Source organism: Etheostoma spectabile, chromosome 21 (assembly GCF_008692095.1).
Source record: "Etheostoma spectabile isolate EspeVRDwgs_2016 chromosome 21, UIUC_Espe_1.0, whole genome shotgun sequence".
NCBI classification, from domain to species: domain Eukaryota; kingdom Metazoa; phylum Chordata; class Actinopteri; order Perciformes; family Percidae; genus Etheostoma; species Etheostoma spectabile.
In genome coordinates this window covers 9619919-9646165 of record NC_045753.1, presented here as the reverse complement: position 1 = coordinate 9646165, position 26247 = coordinate 9619919, and the positions used below count along the sequence as shown (strand labels likewise).

Below are 26247 nucleotides of genomic sequence, written 5' to 3'. Positions count from 1 at the left end.
TGTTGACAAAGTTTCCTTTTGGGGACGTAATTTGAAATTGAGAAACATCTGAAGTTGGAAAAAAGGTAATAAATTGCAATATATCGCAGAAGGTCGCAATATGTTTAAAATCGCAATAATATTGTGTTTCTACCTAAGTGTTGTGATGATATCGTATCGTGAGGCATCTGGTGATTCCCCCCCTTACACACCACTAGGTTTAAAGGGGGAAATGTTTGGGTTTAGGGTTTTAAGTGAGACAAACGTACAAGGATTTATCTTTTTCTGCTTTAAAAACAGCAAAAAAAAGTAATTCCCACCTTTGCATGTAAGTGTCTGTTTAGTTACTCACCGATGTTCTCATACAGGTTCTCAGGCTGTTCTGGTGTTGCCGGCTGTTGCCAGTCCCGGCTGGCAGGTGTGTTGTCAGGCTGCGTGTGTGGTGGGTCGGCGGGGGGGGCTGCGCTGACTTCAGCGTAAACTCTGCGCAGCTCGACAATATCACTGGTGAGATTCTGACGGAACAAACACAGTTGAACAAACAAGTGTCTGATTCAGCTTTGTTTTACATTTTGTTTTGTGTCTCATGTCCTCTCTCTTTCTCCTTTTCTCCTTATGTTAACTTCGGCTTTGAAAAGGTTACAATCACAAGTTGACCTTTTTGAATCGAGACGGCTTGTGTGAAGGTACCTGGTTTTCTCTGTCGAGCTCTTCTTTCTCGTGTCTCACCAGCTGGATCATGTTTTCTCTCTCTTCTATGATGGTGTCTTTATCTGCGATCGCTTTACATGCCTCTCTGAGCTGTAGCTGAAAAACGAAGATGGGGACTTTTGAGCAACAACAACAATAATGAAGTAAGGGGTATTTTACATTAGGGATCTGGGCCTGGATCCGAGTACACTTGACCCCAGAGTCCAGTTAGTTTTATTAGTTTGAACACGGAGTACCATACCCGGGCAGAGTGGGTTGATCCCGGTCAATCTGTGCCCAAGTTCACTTGAAAAAACCATACCAAAACAAAAGTAAACCAGTATTTAAAGCATCTACGAAAAGTTTTTAACTTGTGATAGTCCCCTCTTAATTCAACACTGATGCCACTTTATCAGCAGCGGCTACTCCTCCCGATGTTTTTGCGTTGGCTCAGGCTGAAACATTTTGGGGGGGTGGTAACAATTCCTCTATACAGGAAAAACCAGAAATGTGTTCCCATTCCCAAGAGCATCAGCGAGGTCCAGCATTGTCAGGTGATCAGGTCTGGCTCACAGTCGGTGTTCCAGTTTATATCAGCGGTGTTGGATGGGTTTGAGGGTCGTGATGTGTGCAGGACAGTCGGGTTCTTCCACGCCAAACTGGGAAGACCACGTCTTTACAGACCTGGCTTTGAGCACGGCTCTTTGACAACCTCCCTCCAAGTCTCAGAGGAGCCACATCTGAGCATATCTTTAAAAAGCATCTTAAAACCTGTTGGCGCACATTTGTTTCTTTTGTTTGGTCGGAAATTGACGCGTGACTTCTGTGTAAATGCGTGTTTTGGTAATAAGAATTGTCAATGAGTTACTTGCTGTCCAAGACTTTCAATCTTAAAACTGGATATCACAATCCGTTTATTTAAGTAAACAAAAACTAATCAAACATAACTGGTCTTCTAATCATTATCCCACACTTAACCACGTAAAAAAACTGTGACCTTGCTGTGCGCAACACAGCTGACCCAATTAGGCCACATTTAAATAAACTTGTACACCTCCAGCATCACACGCTGGTCAGCCAATGAAATGGCTCCAACAAAACACATTTATGTTCCTCGGCTTTTTTCTTTATTTTGTGGCTCTACACTTACTAGTTTAACGAGTCATATACTCTCTCTTTCCCCTTTTCTCCTTTGTGTAACTGCTGTTCTTGAAAGCGTAACTGTTACAGTAACAGTACATAAACAGTTTTCTAGGGGGGCATTGTCACGTTGAAAGAGACCCGGAGACCACAGGTAAACTGTCGGCCACATAGTATATCTCAACCTAGGTCTAAATTTTACACGTCTTTTGAGTTTACCTCTAGTTTGCCAGATTTCCGTTGTTCCTGGTCATTTGATGAGATCATCTTCTCCAGATGCTCCCTGGTTTGCAGCAGCTCGTCCTTCAGAAACTCGGCCTGCCTCTTGACGTTTCTGTTCTCCTCCCGCTCCGTAGCCAGTTTCTCCTGAGCGTCCTGCAGCTGGCTGACCAGAGTCTGACACCGCACCTGAAGTGGACATGATTATCAAGCATTTAGCACGGAGGAAATTCATGTCATCGTGTGTATTTAAAATAACTTCAGCCTCTTTTTTATGTTCCCACTCTTAGATCGTCATCTGGACAGTTCTGCAGTGTCAACTGCTGCGACAGCCTCCTACATAACTCCTGGTTCTCTCTCTTCACATCGTCCATGTTGTGTGCGATGCTTTGCAACCTTTGCAGCTCTGCAGAGAGCCTCTCCTTGTCTTTCTCACCGCTCTGAAGGTCAACCTGCAATAAGGTAAAGCACACACGTTTAAATACAGCAACAAAGTTCTGATCTGGACCCAAATAATCTTAATCTGACCTTTGTGTTGTTGGATAACTTGTCAGATTATTAAAAAACTACAGTCTAGTACAGACTACAGACCATCTGTTTTGGGTAATTATTTAGCCTTTTTATATGAAATATATAACTGTGAGCTGGGGTTAGGCTTAGGGCTTTATTTTATTCACATCTTTAGTAGGAACCAAAGTTCTTGGCTATGAGTGTTACAGACGGATTAGGAAAGTCAAAAGGGTTTTGGTCTTTCCATTTCATTTAATAACAAGAAAAATGTTAAATAACACCAGCTTCATCACCTCAAAGTATTGCAGTGCAAAGTAGATTTACCTGAAGGAGCTGAATGCTGTCTTTCATTTTGAGCAGTTCTCTCTCTTTTTCTCTGAGTTGGGAATTTAGCCTAAAACAAACCCCCCCCAAAAAAACAGCCAAGAAACATTACGCAACAAGGCCAACTTTAATAATGAAAACATATAGAAATGAGCAGACTTGACTCACGTGGACATCTCCACACTTTGAGCCTCGACCTTCCCCCTCAGCTCCTCACGCTCCTCTTTGAGCTGGTTGATCTTCATCACAGCTCGGTCGTATTTCTCCTGAGCGTGTTTAAAAACCAAGGATTGATTCAAGATTTTGTCGGAGCCTTTAACAGCTAAAGAGATAAATGATCCTACCTCATTTGGTCTTGATGCTCCGTCTAAACTCAAGCTTTGACTCAGTGTTTTCTGCTGAGTAGCATCGGGTTGCTGCATCTCCATCTGCTTTATCTTCTGGGTCAACATCTCCTCCTGGCAGGAACACCAACGTTAGATTTCACACTGAAACAGTAGCACTGAATTCCCACGTAGACCAAAAACAAACCTTTAAGTTGTCTGTTTCTTTCACTTGTTGCTGTAACAGGCTTTTTAAGTTTTCATGTTGTTCTTTCATTTTATCCATTTCCTTGACCAATTGACTCATTTCTTTGTCTTTCTGTTCATTCTGCCCCTGGAGAAATTAAACACACCGTGTCAAATATCAAAGTTCAATTCCTATTTATCTATTTCTCTCTATTGTGCAATGAGTAAATATGTTCAGTATCTCTCGGCAGACCTTGCAGCTGGCAGCTTCTTGCTGTTCCTTCTGTAGATCACTTTTTAAGGTTTCATTTTCCTTCCTTATCTGATCCAGCTTCTTCTGCAGTTCAGCTTTCTCACGTACGCTCTTTTCGACCTGCTCCTGTATTCAACAAAACACATTAAATCAATTTCAAGCCTTGCTTACTTTTGCCTACAGGCTGACATCCGTTCTCATTACAACACAGAACGACGTTATCACCCTGTTGAACTGTTAAAAAAGATCCATTTGCTGGCTTTTGCTCTACATCGGTCATTTGCGTTTGATACCTGTGTTGTAATGACCATGAGGTCATCATCTGGGCTGCTTTCGATGCTTTGTTCCACCGTGTTTTTGAAACAGAACGGAGTGCTGGCTCCCCGCACTTGCCCAGTAAAGTCAACGTAGCAGAACTGATAGAACTCGATCTCATCCTTAGGCAGGTAGTAATCTGATGGGACAGGAACAGAGCAGACCGCTAGGGAACTAAATATTTTCTACATGTCTCCATTATGTCACTGGAAATAATCAGGGAAATATTCACTTTATTAAGGCATCCGTGAAAGACAACTAATGTAAGTCAGCTGTTCACAATGTGGGGTGGACGCCCAAAGACAAAACTTGAGAGTAAGTGAGGTTGGAATGCAGGACTTTTACTCAAAGTGGAGTTTCCCTGTGTTGTTTTAGTACTGTTACTGAAGTAAAGTACTAGAGTACTTCTACCACCACTGCCTAAATCTGACTCTAGTTTGCATGGAGGATTTGACTTCACCAGATAGGATGTCAACGACACTGAGCCAAAGGGTCAGACATGTGTCACAGCAGCTCATAAAAACAGATTTAAGAGCTTGTGGCACTTACTTAATATAATTAATAGAACTATGCTTAATCTGTCGGCACGTAAGACACCCAGGACGTACCATCTGACAGGAAGTGTACATTACAAGCTAACATGACAAAGCATTATCACACTGCAGTAAAAGTGAAACTATTTCTTACCTTTAAAAAAAGCTTGCCTAGTTGCAGACTCTTTCCCTACCACATCCAGACATGGCTCCACCCACACAAAGGTATGATAATCCTTTGTTGTGCTCCACCCTACCTGTACAAGAAAAGTTAGGACAAAAACTGAGAGATTCCTTAAAGAGCCACAGAGATTTATAAAAGCTAAGTCGATATCAAAATAAGAATTAGAGCTGCAAAGATTAATCCATTAATCAATTAGTTGTCAACTATTGATAACGGATTGATCGGGTAGGCTGATAACTCTCTGATTCCAGCTTCTTAAATGTGAATATTTTCTAGTTTCTTCAATCCTCTGAGATTTGAGCTATGAGCAAAACAAGACATTTGAGTATGTCATGTTGGGCTTTTGTCATTTCATAGACAAAACAGCTTTATCTATTAATCAATAAAAATAGTCGACAGATTAATTAACAATGAAAATAATCCTTAGTTGCAGGTCTAATCAGAACTTAGAAGGACTTTTCACTCGCATGGACTTTGCCTTGATGTCTTTGGTGCATTAAACACATGGAAATGGAATAAACAACATTATTTCCCCCACCTTAAAAATGCCCACCCAGTCCCTCGGGTTTGGCTGGAAGGCATCAGTGAGGGTGTAGCAGCAGGTGACGGGGGTGGAGGGTGGGTATGAGTGAGGGGTGTCGGTGAACACCACCTGGGAGAAGGTGCGTGCTGTGGGGCTGGTGGCAGCCGCCTCTGTAGAGCTCTCCATGCTGGGCTGCAGCCAGTAAACACATAAAGAGCATACCATGACTGATGAGGGCAGGTGTTATGACCGTACACAGATAAAGTTATGACCTGTTCATGGTTATGACAGCGCGCCGCTTCTTCCTGTTGTTGTTTGTGCGCACCTATCTTAGTTTCACTTGTTTCCCAATCGATTACGCATCAAGAATGGTCCCAAAAACACTTTCCCCAGCGCTAAAAACGCTTACAATACACAATAAAACGAGTCCCTTCTCTCTAGACATGGTATGTAAATATGTTACATAAACTTTTAAACGGCTGAAGTTTAATTAAAACACCAGAACATGAAGAAACCGAAAGTGAGCTTGTTGAAAAAGACCGCGCCCGAGACATTATATAACGTAAACTTTGATACACAAACTGTTTTGACTACAAGAAGTCTTAACAATACTACAGTTTAGATAAAATATTCGTGTAAAGAGATAAAACTTACATGTTAGCTTGTTGTCAACCACCCCGACATCAACCGCCAGCTCCTGTCAGAACAGAACCAACCGCTGTGCTGCATTCAGGTGCTCCTCGGACGTTTGTGCTACCGAATAGGTTTCCAAATACGTCATACCAGTGTAGGAATTTACTGTTTGCAACTTAGGCTACATTTTGCCTTGTCACCTCACTAATATTTTTTATTTTAATTCACGTTTTACTGCAACTGACGCACAACAGTTCACATCTTGTGTCCTCTGTTTAATTTACAATCCCCGTAGTTATTTAGTAATCTATTATTATTTTTGCATTTTCTTCAAATTTATAACATAAAATGGACGTATTACTTTCATTTTGTTTCCTTTGCCTGTGTTTCTACCATAGGTTTTTAAGCACGTTTGTGTGTGTTGACATTTTTTTAAATACATAAAAAAGAAAGACTTGAGTTTAATGCTAAGAAAGTTCACCAAAACACAAATAGGTCATTTTTAGTAAACCAGCCGTCTATCGTGGACAATTGTTAGAATAAAATTGGTGCTGTTTATAAACCATAAATCAACAATTGAGTTCACACAGACACATAAAAATAACCACAGCTTGACGTCATGTGCGCTTAAATCAAATCCTCTTACTGCCTTGTTTCCGATTGTCCTTGAATGCGTCAACAGTTGCGTTGTTTAAGCCCCACATGCTGCATCATGGGAAATGTAGGACAATTTCAGAAACTCAGTCCTTCACTCACTTCTGCAGTATGACATTAAAACACAGGAGGGAGCCAAACTCTTGTTCATCAAACCTGCATAGTAACAAGTAATGTGTGTTATAATAATCCTTAAATTATGTTATTATATTAAACACTTAGATATCAACCCGTTTAAATGTCAGTGGGTATTGGTTGTATTTTTGCTATTTATTTGTGCACGACATACTCCTAACATGTCAGCCATATGACTAGGGTGACCACCCGTCCCGCGTAGCGCGTGCGCGCACAGCGTTTGAAGCCCATTCACGCGTCCCGAAATTGAGACCGTGTCACGCATAATCAATGTGTCAAAAAAAAAGTTGGTCGCTCTTATCTGGGGCCCGAGGCAGCCAAACGAACATTAGGCTCGTTGGACATGAACTGCGCTGTAGGTAGACGAGAGAGGCGGCCGCAGCGGGGGTGGGGGGGGGGGGGGGGACACTAAAAGCCGGTAAAGTCAGGCAGTTTCCAGCCGATTCCAGAACAGGAAGTGACTTTAAACTGTGGGGCGATTCCGATTAATAAAATCTAATCAGACTCACATATCAGCTGGAACAGTCTCATGTTAATTGTAGCTCTCAAAGTGTTCTACATGAGATCTGTTGCTGATTTTAATTAACAACAGACTGGAGATGATCTGTGATCTGATCAGATTTAGTCTCTCTGACTTCTAAAAGTCTCTATCAGCCAGAATGTCCAGAATGACTTTAAATCAGACAAATAGTTAAAATCCCTCCTATTCGTTCATGACCGCGACGCAAGTGCATACCAAACACGGGAAGGGACTTTTAGGAATGGGCTTTCCAATTCAAAAACTGGGAGAAAGAACCCGAGTCTGAGCAGTCTGAGACCCCCCCACCATCAGTTAGAAAGAGAAGGTGGGTACAAGGAAGACTGGGAAGACTCTTAGTTAAACTGTTCCTGTGGTTGAGCAACTACAATTCCGTTAGTCCTATAATTTCATATTATAATGTATTTAAAGTGAATGAATTGTATGAAAAATAAAATTAAATGCTAAAGTAAATCGTAAGTGGAAGGGCATCTGTCAATTATATTTAATTGTATGAGATTTCAAAATATTAATCTTTATTTAGAAAAAAATACACATTGGTTGGCCTATTCATGAGCTTACATCAGCAGTTACACATGTTCAGGGGCATAGGGCATTATTAATATACCATGTACGTGGTATGTGCTAGAAATGGGTAAACCTTTATTAGTGAGTCTGCCCGTGGGGGGGGCACCGCTTCGCCAGGCAGTGTCCCACATTGTCCCTCAGAAACATACCACTTGTCCCCCCTTGGGCTTATTAGCAGGTGGTCACCCTACATATGACAGTATTTGAGCGGTATCCTTTAACCAGGACATCCCTAAAATCACAGTAGCTATATTGTACTTAAATGCATGATTTAATAAAAAAAACAACTTTAATTCACTTTTTTTTAAACCAATTTTTATTCACAGACGTGGATATACAGCAGGTAAACAACATATTGTGTACATCAAACAAGCAAACAAACAAGGGAGGTTTAGGAGTTACCAAAAAGAAAATATAACCAAGAAATGATTCAAATACATATTTTAGTGCATATGCTTTAACAATTTTTTGTTTTTACATTTAGATATGGAAACAACATATTGCTCAACATTGGCAGTCAGCTTAAAAAAAAACTTGACTTCTTTTTTATCGTGTAAATAAAATGTGGTTAAAGTGATAATTTGTCTCAATCTGTTACAAAGTTTCTTCGTGTGTGGACACGACCAGAATAAAATACCAGTAATACCAATTCCAATAAAATACCATGAACCAATACTTGGAGGTCCAGGAGAAGACGGTGGACACTGCAATGGCCATCAGCATCCACACCAACTCATTAAGGGACAGAATGGCTTAGCCAACACTGCCACTTAGTGACCACCAACAGAAACTCTCTCAAGAGTGAGTTTACCTACCATATAAAAATGCCATGTATCCTGCATCTTTTAATTCTTCAGAAACTTGTCAATCAGCAATAAATCGAACTAGTAAAATGAGTGATACATGATACATCTCGGCTGCCAATGGGATTTACATCAAACATCATGTATCATTTACATTTGTCAAGGGCAGATATGATCAGAATTTTCTTTTCAGACAGACAAATTTGTGTTTTCTGTAAGGAATACCTTATTATTACATAATCTAGAAACCATTTGTACTGCAAGGTGCACCTGTTGCTCAGTCTGTGGACGCATCTTTTCTCATCGGTGAGCCATCAACCAATCAGAGACTAGGACTTTTACAATCCCAGCTTGTGATTGGCTAAAGAAAGACCTTCCATCTGAAAAGGCACCGCGCGTGTGTGCCTCCAGTTCATTCATGTTTACATTTGTCGGTTACGTCCCCACTGTGCGTCAAGACAAAACACGACTCGACAACATCAACAACATTACAAAAGGCTGCTCGGTTAGTGCTACTCGCCGGTAACGAGTGGACACACTTGCTTGTAACGGTAATGTAACGTTTATGACGTTTTTAGTCGTTTAAATGTTGAATGTTTAAAGTCTCTTGCTAGCGGTAGTTAGCCTGAAATCGCCAGGGAGAAGTCAGCATTCCGTTACCATAGCTACAGCGTAGTGCATATAATGGAAAATAACACTCAAAAAAAGTAAAGAAGCTAAACATATCAGGAGTAAACGTAATGCAGAAACATGGCCCCTGTGAGTGTTTGTTAGATTAATAATTAATGCAATAATGTATGCATTCATTTACTATTAGGCCTATGCTTTGTCAAGGTGGAGCGGAATTTAACTAATTTCTTTAACGTCCGCTAACTGTTGGTTAGTTTAATCAACTATAACTGTTAAATAAATGTAGCTAGGTAGCCTAAGTAAAAAGTACAATATTTCCCTTTTAAGTTAAAGAGTTTAAGTCGAAGAAAGCCTATGGAAGTATCTCAAAATTGTACTTAAGTAATAAGTACAGTAGCTGCTTAATTAAATGTAGCTAGCTAGCATTCATTACATACATTTGTTTGACCTGATGAGGACGATCAGCTGTATTGATAATAAAAATCCATCTATCATGCTCACATGCTGTATTTTGAAAGCTGTAAATTAAAAAGCTACATCTAGATGGTAACTGTAATTAAAATATTGTCTTAAGTATGTGAATATTATAATGGTGTTTTGATAAAGTTACTTTTGTTCTGGTTCTCCCACTGCAACCATAATGAAAACACTTTACTTCAGTTAGATTATTTTAGTTTTCTCCATGGTACGTGTCATTCAGGGGCCGCTATAGTTTCCAGTGTTAAATGTGCAATTTGTTGTTCTGGTTTCTTGGCAAGATTTGAGGTATAATCCATACCTGATATGTAATGGGGCCTGAGCAGTTTTTTTGGTTTTGGTTTGTTACCAGTTACACAACAAATTAGAAAATGGCACATGGTACTTAATTAAAAAAATAAAAAAGGCAATTGCTGATCTTGTAGAGCAGAATTTGAAAACTAATCACCACTTTGATATTCAGTTCCCAAAGCTGTGCTTCTTTACAGACAAAGCCAAATGAAAAATACGTTGTTTGTCATTGCTTTTTTTTTATTTGTTAACACACCTGGGACAATATAGGAAAAAAGAGCACATTAACTTCTGCATTAATATTTCTATAAAAATACACCATCGTCACATTAAATTATATTTGTCCTGGTTTGTAATTGTAGGCAAGCTCATGTTGCCCATGTGGCTCTCTCACACACAAAATATTTGCACCCGTACAGTTTAAATACCTTCAAATGACTTATCAATTCAGCAACTGACATCACTACTGGAAGCTTAGGCTGTGATCTTTAAAGTATCATAAAAAAGACAAAGCGTAGATAGCAAAGTGTGGAAGGGTGTATGTTGTCCTCTAATGATTAATTAATGTTGATTGTTTGAGTAATCAAGACATAGTTTCAGCACTAGATTGTAGCCACAGAGAGGTAGAGAGAGTTCATCATTTTGTGTTATTCTTCCACATTATTGTTGTCATCCAGTCTGGTTTTATCTGGTTGATACCTGGTTGGCTCTCATGACAACTGGGAAACAGAAGCTGCAGCATCCTGTTTGTCTACTTTCTTCTTCTTTGACCAGCCTTTCCCCTTCTGCCTGTGCTCTATTTTTAATGTCTTCAATGGAAGACTAAGCTTCAGCTGAAGGTTTCTATTTCAACTTGGCTAACAAGATGGATGTCCAGCCTGTTCACTTACACCACAAACCGCCGCGCTGCTTTTCAGCACAGATTTAAATTTAACATCTGGAGGCGTTGACAAACACATCTCTTATTTCAGTTAACAAATATCAGGGATTATCCCCTCTCCTGTTGATCCGTGCTGAGGTCTCATGCTCATTTTCTCTTCACCATGTCAGAAGGGATCAGGTGTTTGTCCACACAGTTTCTAATTGGTCACCAGATCCTTGCTTGAGTGTGTAAGTCAATCTGAACTGAACCATTCTTGTGATGAAACAAATCTACTCTCTTTTTATTTCTCAAAGACTCCAGAGGCAGACGGTGCTCCAGGTGGAGATGTGGCTCATTGGTTTTTATACTGAGGAGTGTGACAGCGTCTTAAAAGGCTCTTGAAGCAAAGATTGGTGTATCAAAGACGAGTGGAGGCAGACGGACGGACGGACGGTGGAGGCAGCATCTTGGAACACCTTGGGTCTTATAAATGTAGGCTTAACAGTGCAGGTGAGTAAGATTCATTTCTGATATGAAGATGGAGACAACAGGTTACTCAGTTGCCAATTTATGATGTACAATTGGCTTAAAGTTATGCATTCTGCACATGTGTTTCTCATATTTTTTTCCATCCCGTTTATACCATTGAGGGAAGACTAGATATTAGATTCAATTCAACAAACTGAGCCTTCAAAAAACGACCACAAATTTAAATCAACACTTTTCGAAAACTGAACATTATAACCTTCATGAAGAAAGGATTAGTTTTAGGCATTAGAGGTATCTAATAAACTGCCGATGGATTGAGTTGCATCACGGAAAACCTGATGGATTTGCAATTAGTGCTGAAAGAATTGGTTGAATAATCGATAAATTAATTAACCGAAAATTAGCTGATGATAACTTAAATAATTTATCTAAAAATCGAGAGCATTTGTGTACTACTGCCTGTCAAATGTACATTGATTCGCTGCTCTTTTTGTTTTATATTGCAAATGAAACCCCTTCATGTTTTTGGGCTGTAGTCAGACACATTTAGCAGTTTTAAGAGGAGATTTCATGCTTTGGTAAGACTATATACTTTATTTGAATAATAAAGATAATTGTTAGCTGCAGCTTCAGTTGTGAGTGTATAAATGTGACAGACAGTGTGCTCTACTAATTTGAAATTTTAATTAGACAAGTCTTTATGTAGAATTTAAAGGTTGGTCTTTTCCTATATGACATCATATTAATTAATCCGACAGTGACAACCTCCGCAGCAACAAGAGCTAGATTCTAAATTTGCATGCGTATCCTCTCTAAACAAACAACTTAATTTAGTGTTAAGTGCTGCAGTTTGTTTGTTAGTTTTTTTAGGATATTAAACAATATTAAGTGCTAGCATGGCGTGTCAAGATGTAGCCTGAATGTTGGATGTTAGTGACACCGAGCAGTTAACGAAGTCATTCTTACTGAATTCAGTCATTGTTTGTTAATGACAGATAGCACAAATGTGTTATTTATGTTCCTGATGGTGTTGCACTCTGAGGGAGAACTCTGGAGAAATCCTCTGCGGGACTGTAACCGTATCCGGACTGAGGTCAGTGGGCCGTCTCGGTCGAGTGTAAAGCTCACAGTTCAGGGCCAGGATTATCCTGATCATTGGATCAGAATACCGTTACCTAGCACCGTAACCTCCTACAGAGGACCTGGGATGTCCCTCCTTACCGCCACCACGATCATTTCCACGACTTAACTTGACCTGCCTTTCAACCCTACAAGACACCAGATAGGAGGCAGGGGCAAACAGCTGAGATGCTGGTGTAATGATTGATTGCTCGGGTCAGAGTGAAGACGGACATTCACAGAATAAGACCACATACTGTAGGTGGAACTGAACTCACCTACGTTTATTTGTATAAACTTAAGATTTTTAGCCATGCTGGATGCAGAGCTCTATGAATAGCAGGGTTGATCAGTTGGTCACTTTGGTCCAGACTGAAATATCCAAACAACTGTTAATTGTCATACTTTTTTTTTTACAGACATTTATGGTCCCCAGAGGGTGACTCCTAATGAATTTGGTGATTGACTTTTCATCCAGTGCCACCATAATATTTGATGGATTGCCATGAATTTGTTACACAACATACATGTTCCCTTCCATTATGAATTGTTACAACTTTGGTGAAACCCTTGACTTTTCACCTAGCACCAACATTCCCATCAGCCTCAACCCTATTTTAGTTTAGTGCTACAGTAATAAGCAAAGGCACTGAACATAAGCATTGTCACTGGCATTAGCATTTTGCTCAAGTAGAGTCTCACAAAGCACCTAGAATGGCTGTGGAGTCTTAAACGGGGTTCCTAATCCATACTTATCTGCACAGGAAATTACACGGTAAGATTGATTACTTATTTTAGTTTTATAAGGTCTTTCTGTGAGCAGCTCCTCTCTTTCATTTGTGCATTGCATTGTGGGAGAACAGCACAGTCAATATCAAGCGTATTTAGTCTGCTTCCTGTCTGATTAGACTTCATCTTTTCACTGCATACCAAAAATCTGCGTGGAATAAGTGTGTAGTATGGATCTGGGACACGCTGTCGGTCTTGTTTATGTTGAAAGTGCACTTCACTCATGATAAAAGAGATCAGTCACTGCGGTGTGGTCAAATTTAAAAAATGCCTTTAGTGTAGACTGTGGACATTCATGTATTTAAGTGTCAAAAAAATAAACATTTGGGTTATAAAATAGCCTAGTGAAGACACATGTTGTACTGTGTTCACCTAACCTGAGAGAAAAATATACAGTACAACATAAGAACCTATCTTGTTAATTAGTGGGCAATGGGTAAAGTGGACTGCTTGTAAAACCCTTCACAAGGACTCTACTAAAACCATCATATAAAGAAAAGACTGGGATATTTAAATTTGTATCAGTACATTGTACCTCCTTTGTTTGAGCATTATGAAAAGCATTACAATTAAAGTTCTGGTTGGCTTAGAGTTGATTCTCCCCTGCTATTGTTGCACTACTCCGCTCTGTTTGTATCCGTCCCGCCACGATAACTCTTGACTAGCCGGTGCGTGACAATGTGCCGACAGCCAGACCACTTACCTGATGAGAGAAATGGAAACGGAAACATGATTCCATGCACGCACTTACAGCATGTCCTTTGTTCAGTTGGATTGAATTTCATTCAAAGGCTGCGCAGCAAATCCTATTAAAACTTACCATGTAAACGAGTGTCATATATGGAATGGCATCATTAGTTTTTTTTTATGTGTGTGTAAACTATCACATACTGTAAGATTTTTTTTTTTTTACATTTGCTCGCCGCCAAATGAGTGTACTTGTTTTCATTTGTGCATATCCAGGATGGGTCTACCTGTGGACAGCCCAGACAGAAATGAAGATGCACGTAAATATGAGCAGCGGGGAGAAGGAGAGGGTGGTGAAAGCCAAGTAGAAGTCTGCAGCATCTCCCCGCCGCCCAGCAACAAGAAGAAGAGGAAAGGCAAGAAGAGGTACTTTACTGCAGGATCTCATCCATTTGTACTTTCACTGTTGTTTCTCATTGCAGGTACAGTACATTGCATTGGAGCACTGGCAGTTGTGATTTTGCAACCTGTCCTAGAGGCTCCTAACTTAGTTTTCTCACTCATCCTCATAATTTGGTGAAGGTAGGATGAGCGTGATGAGGCTGTTATAGGACCTTGCAGCAAAGCAGATGTCTGTCCCTCTTTCTGTCTCTCTTTTCTTCCAGATGACTGTGTATCAACCTCACCAACTGCAAATATGAAAGTGGTAAGTTTGGACGACTAAATAATAAATGTCTATTATTCTGTTATGTCTGTGCAAATGTCTACATTGCTCTGCACCATCCCATATACTTTAGTCATGTAAAGTGAATTGTTTGAGTAAAACAGAGACTGTTTTGGAACATGGGAAGCACAAGATATACTACACACTACATGGCCAAAAGTATGTTGACACCTCTGTCAACACTACGGATTTTCAGGGTTTGGGCTAGGCCTTTTTTTTTTAATTCAAGGGTAATTTTAAAGGCCTTGAACACCCACACAGGTGTATCCAGTTAAACTGGCTGATTGGACCTCTTCCCAGGACTGAGGGTGTATTTTGACTGATTGATTGACACCTTCCTGGATCTTCTGGTAGCTCTGTTGCATCTGGCAGAACAAATGGCAGCTTTATCATTCTTATTGGTAGAAAAGATTTACGACCAAATACATTCCCATCTAAGCTCTGGCCCCCTTTAACCTTAGCAGAGACAGAAAAAGTGAAATCCCGTGTGTGTGTGTGTGTGTGTGTGTGTGTGTGTGTGTGTGTGTGTGTGTGTGTGTGTGTGTGTGTGTGTGTGTGTGTGTGTGTGTGTGTGTGTGTGTGTGTGTGTGTGTGTGTGTGTGTGTGTGTGTGTGTGTGTGTGTGTGTGTGTGTGTGTGTGTGTGTGTGTGTGTGTGTGTGTGTGTGTGTGTCTGCAGCAGTTTCAGCATCTAGAGGAAAGACTGAAACCAGAAATGAGGCGGCTGTTACAGCAGCAGATTAATGCTTACAGTTTTTAAACTAAGATGTTCAACAATAACGTTTTGGGTGTAATGTTTGGGTGTCCACATACCTTTGGCCCTGTGCTGTAACCCGTAGCTCCTAGATCAGTCCTTGTAGCAGAAAGGTTTCACAGACACGTGCCCTTCAACAATACACACACAATAAAAATACTCCTTGCTGTTTGTAAATTACTCAGTGCGGCGTGCTGCTCGGAGATACGGCCTCAGAGAGGCCATGGAGGGTGAAGACTGGACACTTTTCTGGACCGACTACTCTGTCTCTCTTGACCGTGTTAAGGACATGAAGCGGTATCAGGTATTTAACTGAATTTGCTCACATAATATATACACATTACTGCCATTATCATAGAAGTCTAATTAAATTGAATTCAATTGTATGAATTAAGCTGAAAAGGAATCAACGGGGTGCCCTCACTCTGCTCTGTCAAATTGTAATAGCCTTACATGTAATTTAAATTCTTCTGCTCAATATGCCTACCCATGAAATAATAAAACAGAGAGATTTCCATAGAGATTAGGAGATTGAGTAATTTATTCAGCGCACAGTATTCATGGTTCATAACATCTTTTCAACTCAAGCAATCCATTTTTTTTTTAATCTAATTGGGTAATTCAGAGTGTTCAGTATTCTGCCAACAGATTACTTCCCCTCTAGGAACAGTCATGTGTGTCTCTTGTGTCTTCGTAGAAAATAAACCATTTCCCAGGAATGATTGAGATCTGCCGCAAAGATTTACTCGCAAGAAACATGAACCGTATGCTCAAGCTTTTCCCCAAAGACTACAATATCTTCCCCAAAACTTGGTGCCTTCCTGCAGAGTCAGTTTGTACTTTTCACAGTGATTTTGTTTTTTTATTTAGTTTTAGTTCGGGCTCAATGCATCTTAATATACTAACTCCTTATTTGATTGTACTTTGCAGTTACAGTGACTTTCAAGCTTACACCAGGGCCAAAAAAAGCAAGACGTATATCTGTAAGCCAGATACCGGTTGCCAAGGCAAAGGCATCATCATCACCAAGTCAAGTAAAGAAATTCAACCTGGAGAACATATGATCTGCCAGGTTTACATCTCCAGGGTGAGGGTCTGCTAAATACATGCACAGAAACACACACACACACACACACACAACAAACACACACACACACACACACACACACACACACACACACACACACACACACACACACACACCGGTTGAAGTTTACATGTGTTTAATCCTCCTCAGCCTTTTATAATTGATGGAACAAGTTTGACTTGCGTATCTACGTGCTGGTGACTTCATGGGACCCATTTAGCATATTCATGTTTAAGGAGGGACTGGCTGTTCTGCACCACCAAGTACAATGAACCGACACACGGCAATGTGGTAAGACATGTTAAAGTATAAGTCTGGTGTAGTCTATAATAACAAGTAATCTGGTGTGGTGCGAAGACTGATATATCTTCTTCCTCTGTCCCATTAAAGCACATCAGAAAACCACCAACATGACATTTTCATTCATCACCATGAAATCAAACAAACACACACACACACACACACACACACACACACACACACACACAAACAGCAAAGGTGTCCATTGTAATTATCATTTGATGATCATGCATGTTATAGAATCCATAAGATAATCTGCATCCTTGTGATTACCAAGTACTTTACAATTGAAGAGGTCATTACAAATGAAAAGCATCAGGCCATCACAACAGGCGTCTTTTTTGACAAGAAAAAGTTGACTAGAGCGCTTTTGTTGTGAAAAAAAACCACAGTTTTTGAAAACACAGACGGTAAGTGTGAGTGTAGCCGAGACGTGCAATAAAATGCCAGAATGTAACTTTGGTTGGATAAAAATAAGAAACAAGAATAAAGTAACAGCATGTACAACCAGTTTGGAAGAGGTGAGGCTGCAACTAACTTCAATTTAAATGGTAAAAAATTGCGTAGAGGCTTTTAAAAATGACTTTATTTATATCCAAAGATATTCAGTTTTTTACCACTTGACTTAGAAAAGGGAAAATACATAAGGACAAGGTGAAACAATATTTTCCATTTTTGTCTGATCATTTGCTTAAATTGTTGTCTGGCAATCTACTGTTGGTTGCAGCTCTATAAACAAACTGTATATTTCTGTCTTGAGCGTGAAATGTCTTTGCTTTCCTCGTCTTTCTCATGTTAGGATGATGTGTGCATGCATCTTACCAACTACTCCATCAACAAGAACAGCGAGAACTTCCTTCGTGACGAGGACACTGGCAGCAAACGGTAAACACGTAGACAATGCTTGTTGTGTCGTAGCACTGCTTAGAATTCTGCATATTTCTTGAATGCTTGGTTTGTTTTGTCCTCCCAGGAAGCTGTCCACTCTGAACAAGCTCCTGGAGTCCATCAGCTGCAACACAGACAAGATGTGGAATGACATTGAGGACATGATCATAAAGACTCTGATCTCTGCTCACCCAATCCTCAAGCATAATTACCACACGTGTTTCCCAAACCACACCACCGGCAGCGCCTGCTTCGAGATCCTGGGCTTCGATGTGCTGCTCGATCACCGGCTTAGACCCTGGGTGCTGGAGGTGAAAGACCATGACACCTCTGTTTAAAATACTAACCATAAATATGCAAATGCATTGTGGTGTATGTCCAGGATCGTGGGATCTTTACAGTTATTATGCGTTGCAATTGCGTGCAGGTAACAGAATTGAATGAATAGAAAGTTTCTTATCCACCCCTTAACATGTAAAACTTATTTTTAAAAAGTTGCTTTTAGGTTGATCAACAACTGTTATTTGTGTTATAATTTGTTGAGTATTCAAACAACAAACTCCATGTTTGTTAAGGCTGCACCATTGCATGTCTTATTCATTGTTTTTCACACACTTACCTAACATCGAGCTACATTTGGTATATTTTGAAAATTGAAGATCTTCAGAATAAAAAATAAACACTAAGGTAAGTAAGTAAAATGTTACTCACGAACTCCCTATCCTATTATCCTATCAGATGTGTAAATGCATCAGTATATTTGTATTCCAGGTGAATCACTCCCCAAGTTTTACCACTGACTCTCAGCTGGACCGCGAGGTAAAGGATGCATTGCTGTATGACACCCTGGTTCTCATCAACTTGGGCGCCTGCGACCGCCGCAAGATCACCAAAGAGGAGCGTCGCAGGGTGAAGGACAGGCTGCAGCAAATCAGCACCAAAGAAGCCAGGTAGACTTCTGTCATTCATAAAGGATGTGTGTGTTTTCCCCCAAGGTCATACACCTGTCCCTGAATGCCTCCTGCAGACACATACAGGTGACTGCTTGCTTGTGTGTGTGTGTGTGTGTGTGCAGGTCGGAGGAGCTGCGTCAGTGCCAGGCAGCCACGATGGAGCAGATGGAAAAGTACGAGGCCAAACACCTGGGAGGCTTCAAGAGGATCTATCCCCGAGAGGGAGGGGAGAAATACGACAAGTACTTCAAACACAGCAGCTCACTCTTCCAGGAGACCTCAGCGTCCAAGGCCAGAGAGGAGTGTGCCAGGTACCTGCACCACGCTTTCAACATTCCCAAAGCAATTCAGTAGAGAGCTGAGACTGTTTGAGATGCACGTGGATCTTGTTGTCCACACAGAAGGAAAAGGAGTCTTTCCAAATGAGGCAGAAAGAAACTAAGAAAAAGAGAGAAGAGGGGAAAATTGAATCATCTCATTTTGTGTAAAAATGCAGAACTTCTGGGGACAATGAACAAATGTGTGATGGTAATTTCAACCCTGTTAGTGTTGAAATGATTAGTCAATTAATCCAGTTGATCAACAGTTAATAGACAAGTTGTCACATAAGAGTGTATGTGTGCGTTAGTGATGGCACACTCTAAAACAGGGATCTTCAAAGGGGGGGGGGGTACTCCAAGTTATTGTTAATTAGGGCCTGAGCGCCGAGGGCGGTGAAGGCCCTAATGAAACTGAAGGAATTATTCTCTTTCTTTCTTCCGGCAAATTAATCTATCTTTTGAGGGGCTCAACAAACTCAAAAACTCTCCAAAATTGGCGCTCATCATCATCCTTTGATGGCTTTTAAGCCGTTTAAGGTAGTCTTGTGTGAGGTATCACTGAACTCAGCAGAGAATTCCTTATTGATTGGTGATGGTTTGACGCGCCCCACTATGCATTAACGAATGACCCGTTTCTTGTACACTGTTGTGCGAGAAATCATTGAGCTTAATGTGAGAGAGTTTTCATTGGTCATGGTTTGGCCGGGCCCCTGTGCTTTCGCCACACCCCCTTCCACACCTAATGAACTGTATGACGTAGAGTCTTGTGTGAGGTGTCATTGAACTCAGCAGGAAGTTCCCTTTTCATTGCTGACGATTTGTAGTGTGTGAGTGCAGATGCACAGTCACAAGGAGCGGCGTCCGCCAGTAACCCTGACGCACGCGCACAGAGGAGCGAGGGCCCCACATATTATTAGCAAGTATAAATCCCCACTGCTGATAGGCTCTCTGGCCTCTAGGTGAGGTATTCACTAAGGCCATACACATACACAAGTAATCCTAAGGATTAACTTTGCCACATGTACTGTATGTTTAACATGAAAATACGATTTATAAAATCATGGCAGCAATTATTAGGCTATTTAAATACCTTTGTATTCAATGCAAAAAAGGCTTTAGGCCGCCCTACATGTTATGGTAGGCCCAGTTTAATATGCAACTTAATTTTTTACAATCTAAGTAGTAGGTGGTCCCTGTGCCATCTCACAGTTAAAGGGTCCTTTGCTTACAAAATGTTGAAGACCCCTGCTCTAAAATACATAATGAGGAACAACTCATTTCTCTCAGCACGTCATCGGAGGATGTTTAACCTCAAAGGTGGAGAGCATGATCATCCTCCTTGGAGAGAATGCAAACAAATTAAATCAATTAAATGTGTCCGTAACAAATCATTGCACAGTATAAATATTTATTGCATAAACCAATAACACGTATATGACATAACATATGTTGCTAGATGGAAAAAAATGTATAACCTGAAAATTCAACTGAAATAATCAACATATTTGAATGTACTTTTGGTGAAAGCTTGCTCTTCTGTTGGTCATTGTTATCATAAGCATTGCATTTTAAATTACTTAAATTTTTGTGTGTATTTTTTTGAGGGTATTTAATTAGTAGTAAATTGTTACTATGATGATTATAAGTAATCCTTTTGACTTAACATCAGGGAAATATGTTAAACATTCTGTGTGCATTTACGTGTTTAGGCAACAACTGCAGGAGCTGCGTCTGAAGCAGGAGCAGAAGGACCGGAGGGGAGGCCGTAGGAGAGACTTGCAGGGGGAGACGGCGGGGGAGAGAGTCAAACCCCGACGAGCACAAACACAACCCCCCAGCTCAAACTGTGACTGTGAGCTGCAGCCGGTGAGTCTTAGGGGGTCATTACAGATGCAGTGTCCACGTGAAACCACAAGAGGGAGTCAAACAGCTTCCGTCTTATGATGAATGCGTCACATTCTGGTTGACCCCTTTCGAGTAAATTAACTCTGACCCATTTTAAATTAGTTATAATAATATTCCTGCAGATTATTTTTTATCGGACATTTCTCATTTCAAATTCAAATATCTTTTATTGTGAAGGCGGGAAAAACAAATAGTGTTATCCAGCGACAGAAATTGCTAATACATTGTAAATGTGTGTGTGTGTGTGTGTGTGTGTGTGTGTGTGTGTGTGTGTGTGTGTGTGTGTGTGTGTGTGTGTGTGTGTGTGTGTGTGTGTGTGTGTGTGTGTGTGTGTGTATATATATAATATATATACAGTAAAGCAATAAAAACAAATTGAATCAAATGTGTCTCAGCCATCTCTGTCCAGTGTGGCGGTGCATCCTGAAGCAGCAGAAGTCCGAGAGGAGAAGCAGGAGCAGCTGCCGGAGGAGGACACGGAGGACATGGAGGAGCGGGAGCGGGTCGACGCGCTCCTCCAGAGGAAGAAACTACTGCAGGACCTGGGGGTGGTGGAGCAGATCCACCAGCTGCTGCAGGGCCACAAAGAAGCAGGGGGAGTCCCGCAGGACGCCTGCACCCAGCAGCAGAGGCCGGCTCATCAGAGACAACAGACAAAGGTGACACCAAATTACAAGGACTGAGTTCCCCCTAAATAAACAAACCTGAATAGTTTGTGGTCTCCATTTTCACTGGTTTGTTGGTAGTTAAATGATAATAGTTGTGCTTCCGTTAGCCTCCAGTCACTCTGTTTTCTTTTATTTCAGTTGGACTCTTTGACACAGTTTTCCCAGAAGACAAAGCAGCAGCAACCGCAGCCCCACACACAGATGTCATGGCAGGTAGAGACACTGGACAACAATCACAATAATCCCATATTTTGTTGCCAAATCTGTTTGTTTTTTTTGTAGAGAAATTAAGAATATAAGGGTTCCTTACCCTTTGAAAAATGAATAAAAAAAATATCAATTCAGATTCAGTTAATTCTAAAACTTCCCTTAAAATGTTTTCTCTCATTGTTTAACAGTTTCACACTAAATTACTAACCAGGGCTACAGATTTTTTATTTTTTGTTATTAATAAATCAGATGATTACATTTTCTCAATTAAAGGAGCATCCTATAAAATGTTAAAGAATAGTGAGAAAAATGTCATTCACAATGTCTTCAGTTTGCTTGTTTTGTCCCGACCAACAGTCTAAAACCCCCAAAACACTCAATTCACTGTCATAAAAGACAATGAAAACAAGACAATTCTCCCTTTTGAGGAGATGGTGGAGAGATTATACATCTCCAACCTGGCCTGGGAACTGGAGCTGGTTAATCTGGTTCCGGAAAGGGAAGTTTGGGGTCCCCTGCTGGAGCTGCTGCCCCCCCGACACCGGATAAGTGGACGAAGATGGATGGAGGAGCTGAAATTAGAGAATATTTACCTGAAAAACGACTCAAGGGATTAGTCGATTGTCAATTAACCAATCGATGAATCAACTAACCATTTCAGCTCTGCTTGTAACACCTATTACTGTTATTATTATTATTATTATTATTATTATTATTATTATTATTATTATTAATAGAGTTTTGTAGGATTATGTCTGTAATGACAGTAATGTTTTCTTCCAAAATTGTTGATTTTAAACTCTGAAAGTGCAGGAAAAACGTACTCAGATAAAAACAGTCAATTCATTTACATAAAACATTCTAATAAAAAATAAAGCGGTATTTTGACGACCTGCTCTGTCAACAGCAGACGAGTCATAATATTAAGAATGAAAACGTGTTAACGGATTAGATTTGGGGTCATGTTCTCAGTGATTGCATAATGCTCAGGGTGCTCAGATGAAGGCCCTGGTGCTTCACTGATCATTTTTTGCAGCACTAACAAAACTTTGTGAGGTAGAATTTAACTGACATAACGTCTTCTCTGTTCTGCAGCAAATCCAGTCCCAGCTGATGGCTCAGCAGCGCCTGCTCCGGCCCCCGATGGACCCGAGGAGCCTGATCGCGTTGGAGCTCGAGAGCTACAACAGGGCGGCAGAAGTGCAAAGGACCAGCAGCTCTCAGCGGACCCACTGGCCAGGTAAACACTTCTCCGCATGCTGGGATTAGACTCGTGACCTCCACTCTGCAGCCAAAGGCAACTAAACTCAGTCTATTCATCTTTGGATTTGAAGAATTACTGTACAAGCTGCTTTGGGCTTTTTTTTTTTTTTTTTTTTTTTTTAATTGCACAATCAGTATTTAGCCTCTGTTTTGACTCTGTTTCTTTATTACTGAGCACTTAATGCTGTTTGTTCTACTATTTTCTAAAAAGAAAACAAAACTGGCTCGTGATGAAAAATACTTTATTATCACAAAAATGACCTCACACAGTTACATTAGCTTAGATGTGAGGAAATAGCACCCAGTACTTAGCATTTGACTTCCTCACTGTGTCCTTCATATCATCACACAAAGATGAACAATTCCACTGTAACAATTAGTGTGTACTCAGCAAGCATTCATTATTATTATTACTATTAATGCATTGTTTTGCATAGCAGAAGTAGTTGTGTCAATTTTTAAAATCACAGGAAGCTTCCAGAGAGCCACATTATTATTATTATTATTATTATTATTATTATTAAACCATAATTAAAAGCAGTTTGAGATATGAGCAACTTACCGTTAACCTTGATCTGTATTTTGGGATCTGTTTGTCAATGATCTTATTGATATTTATATTTGCATTATTTCCTACTTTGTAATGCAACTGCTGCATGACTAAAGTTCTTTCTTATCTTATCTTCTCTTTACAAATGACAAGAAACACAATTCAGTTTCCAGTTCCAGGTTTATATCTTCTCTCTGTGTCCTCCTCAGCCGGTGGCTCTCCGTCTGTCGTCAGGCAGGAGGCCAGGAGCCGGCTCCACGCCGACGGCCGGTCCCGTCCCAGCATGCCCGTCATAAACCACGTCCCTAAAAGGAGCCTGTGCTGTTCCCACGTGTCCCGCGACCCCGCGGCCCTGCAGAGCCTGCTCGTCATCTCCACGCGCGCCCCCCTGGTCAGGCGGCCTGGCTTCTCTCACATGGTCCGCAACGCCTCCCGCAGAGCCCCCCAGCAGCACGGGAAGGGCCAGTGAGGAGCCTGCCAGACCGAAAACCACCGTCGACTCACGGGACCTGAGGAGAAATGGAGGTAGAGAGGATTTTAAACTGTGAACACAACACCAAACACACTGTGTCTATGAGGAATACCTCATGTTTTATATCTGGACTCCTGCAGTTTACTCTGCTCGCCACTTTATAACCTCCAGCCCTGCAGAGAGAAACCCACCATCATGGGTTTTTAACTTTTTCTACCCACTCACTTATGTGTAATATGTTCCCCCGGGGATGAATCCTCTCCAACGAACCTCCCCGACAGTGCCAAAATAAAAGCAAACGAGGCTGATTTAACATCGTAGAGCATGCGTGATCCAAATCAAACAAGGCTGCTGATTTTCGGGAGCTGAGGAAACCACATGAATATTAAGGTCTAATTAATTAAGACTAAAACCCTATTTGAAGATAAACTGAGGAATATTAATAAAATTAAGGCCTCCGGCTTCTTCACTCAAGGAAATGTTTGTGCAGTCAAGTATTAAGTCTTTTTTTTTTTTTTTTTGCACTGATGGTCAATAAAATGTTTTTTTAAATGTGATAGTTTTCACCTTCTTCATTGAAGATTGATTTTTTTTTAATTCAATTTTACAACAAAAACGATTCAAGCAATACTTTTTTATGGTTTCTTTTTTTTCAAATATATATATAGGTTTTTATTACTATTTAGTTTTTTTTCTTTTCACTTAGAGAATTATTCCTCCCTGATTGTGTGGTTTGATCTGGAAGCTTTTCAGTGAGAGTTAATAGGACGTAATGTTTTACAGCATCTCTGCATCCGGGTCCTTTAGTTTGGGTCGTAGACTGAAAACAGAAAAAACTGGTGAAGAAACGCGGCCCTACAAGTTTAGTTAAGACGATTTTATTCCTCAGAAAATAGTTGGGAAATAAATTGAGGAAATAAATATATAAAAATATAATTGTAGTTCTATGTAAAACTGGTATCGTGCAAAAGAAAGAAGACTAAATGTCTAATCTTAATCTTAACTAAACGTAAACGTGGGATTTTATTAAGCAAGGCCTCGCCGAAGACTTATTACAATATAAATATTACAAAAACAACAGATGGGAGACAGAAACTCACGAGGCCGTGATAGCTTTGTATTCTAAATATTAGGAATGATTATTAGCTAACACACAGAACAAAAGATGGACCTAACTTGCTTTTATTTTAAAACAAGTTAAAACTTTGATTCCCAATTTCTTATGAACGTATTTTATTTATTTTTTTTACATTTTTAACGACAGTCACTTTGAGTTTGTGTCTCGTGGAGGCCCGGAAACGAGTCAAAGCGGAGGATGAATGTTGCATTTCAGGAATTTATGGTTTTATGGTTTTATTGCGTCTATAAATGTCGGAAATCCTCGTTTGTTGGTGGAAATCTCCAGATGTCATTTGGATAAAAGACCACCCTAAACCAACCTAAACGGAAGGAAGACATTAGAAATAACAACACGACGACGAAGAAATGCGTTTTAAATAAATAAATGAACGGATTTAAATAATTAATTTGGCTGTGCTCCAACGGGAGTTTAATCTCGTCCTGGGGATCTTAATAGAAAAGTTGGCGCAGAATGTTTTTACAGTTTTATGGACCTTAGATCCGCCTCAGGTCTGCAATCAGACGAACACCATCTCCATCTTTCGCCTGTGTGGGAAATGGCAAATGGATCTACAGTGACTGAAGGAAATCCTCCATTTTGAGATATCATAATAGCCTAAAAATCTTTTTTAAGCCTCGAACAATTTGATTTAAAAAGAAAATACGATGAATCGTGGTGCGTTTGAGGCTTTGAGATTACACGATTAGGCTTTGTAGGTGAGTATAAGTGAACAAATGTGAGGAAATAGATCACTCAAGGTTGAATATTTAGCAGAATTGAAGCTAAAACCATCTAATATCCTCTGATTAAAGCTCTTACGTAACTGGGTAACACTACAGTTGGGATTAGAGGACAATAAGAAGCTGCACAGACCTTTCTGGTGAGCTGGAACACAACCAAATGCGCACAGAACAAAACCTCAATCTCAAAAAACTCTCTCTCACTTCAACATCTTTACACTTTCATTTTTATCCAGTGTTGAAGTCAATCATCTCGGGCTTTGGATAAAATAAAGATGGCGATGAGAAAGCATGTCTAAAGCACAAAAAAGGCTGCTGTTTATGAAAATTTACAACTTTGCCGTGGAAGTTTACGACTCGCCAGGCTCCGGGATTGGTCGCTGGCAGTCATGTGGGCAGCAGGAATGGGAACTTATTTCCCATGAGGTTATATTGCAGCTGC

At 40.4% G+C, this 26247-nt stretch overlaps 2 protein-coding genes across 4 annotated transcripts in view; one reads left to right on the top strand and one right to left on the bottom strand.

Moving 5' to 3' along the window:
- Positions 1-5932, bottom strand: part of calcoco2 (calcium binding and coiled-coil domain 2) — a 7531-nt gene extending 1599 nt beyond the window's left edge. Inside the window, exons 1-13 of one of the 3 annotated variants that reach the window (XM_032501607.1) lie at positions 5834-5932; positions 5195-5371; positions 4627-4729; positions 3918-4078; positions 3625-3750; positions 3394-3519; positions 3207-3320; positions 3031-3128; positions 2863-2932; positions 2313-2480; positions 2029-2217; positions 670-786; positions 332-494 (exon numbers count right to left, since the gene is read on the bottom strand). In XM_032501607.1, the coding sequence (XP_032357498.1) occupies positions 332-494; positions 670-786; positions 2029-2217; positions 2313-2480; positions 2863-2932; positions 3031-3128; positions 3207-3320; positions 3394-3519; positions 3625-3750; positions 3918-4078; positions 4627-4729; positions 5195-5365 (1606 nt within the window). In that variant the 5' untranslated portion in view covers positions 5366-5371; positions 5834-5932. Of the gene's footprint in view, positions 1-331; positions 495-669; positions 787-2028; positions 2218-2312; positions 2481-2862; positions 2933-3030; positions 3129-3206; positions 3321-3393; positions 3520-3624; positions 3751-3917; positions 4079-4626; positions 4730-5194; positions 5379-5833 lie in introns of all 3 variants that reach the window. The other 2 variants (XM_032501606.1, XM_032501605.1) reach the window with 2 other exon arrangements.
- A 2974-nt stretch (positions 5933-8906) lies between these two features.
- Positions 8907-24502, top strand: ttll6 (tubulin tyrosine ligase-like family, member 6). The gene is given in 19 exon segments (XM_032501600.1): positions 8907-9014; positions 11084-11279; positions 14130-14279; positions 14519-14559; positions 15515-15633; positions 16027-16157; positions 16260-16416; positions 16567-16582; positions 16585-16663; positions 16665-16707; positions 17516-17601; positions 17690-17915; positions 18376-18554; positions 18680-18868; positions 20587-20743; positions 21178-21441; positions 21589-21663; positions 22756-22900; positions 23683-24502. Coding segments are annotated over 17 exon segments (2316 nt in total). The 5' UTR covers positions 8907-9014; positions 11084-11279; position 14130; the 3' UTR covers positions 23943-24502.
- Positions 24503-26247: the final 1745 nt, after the last annotated feature.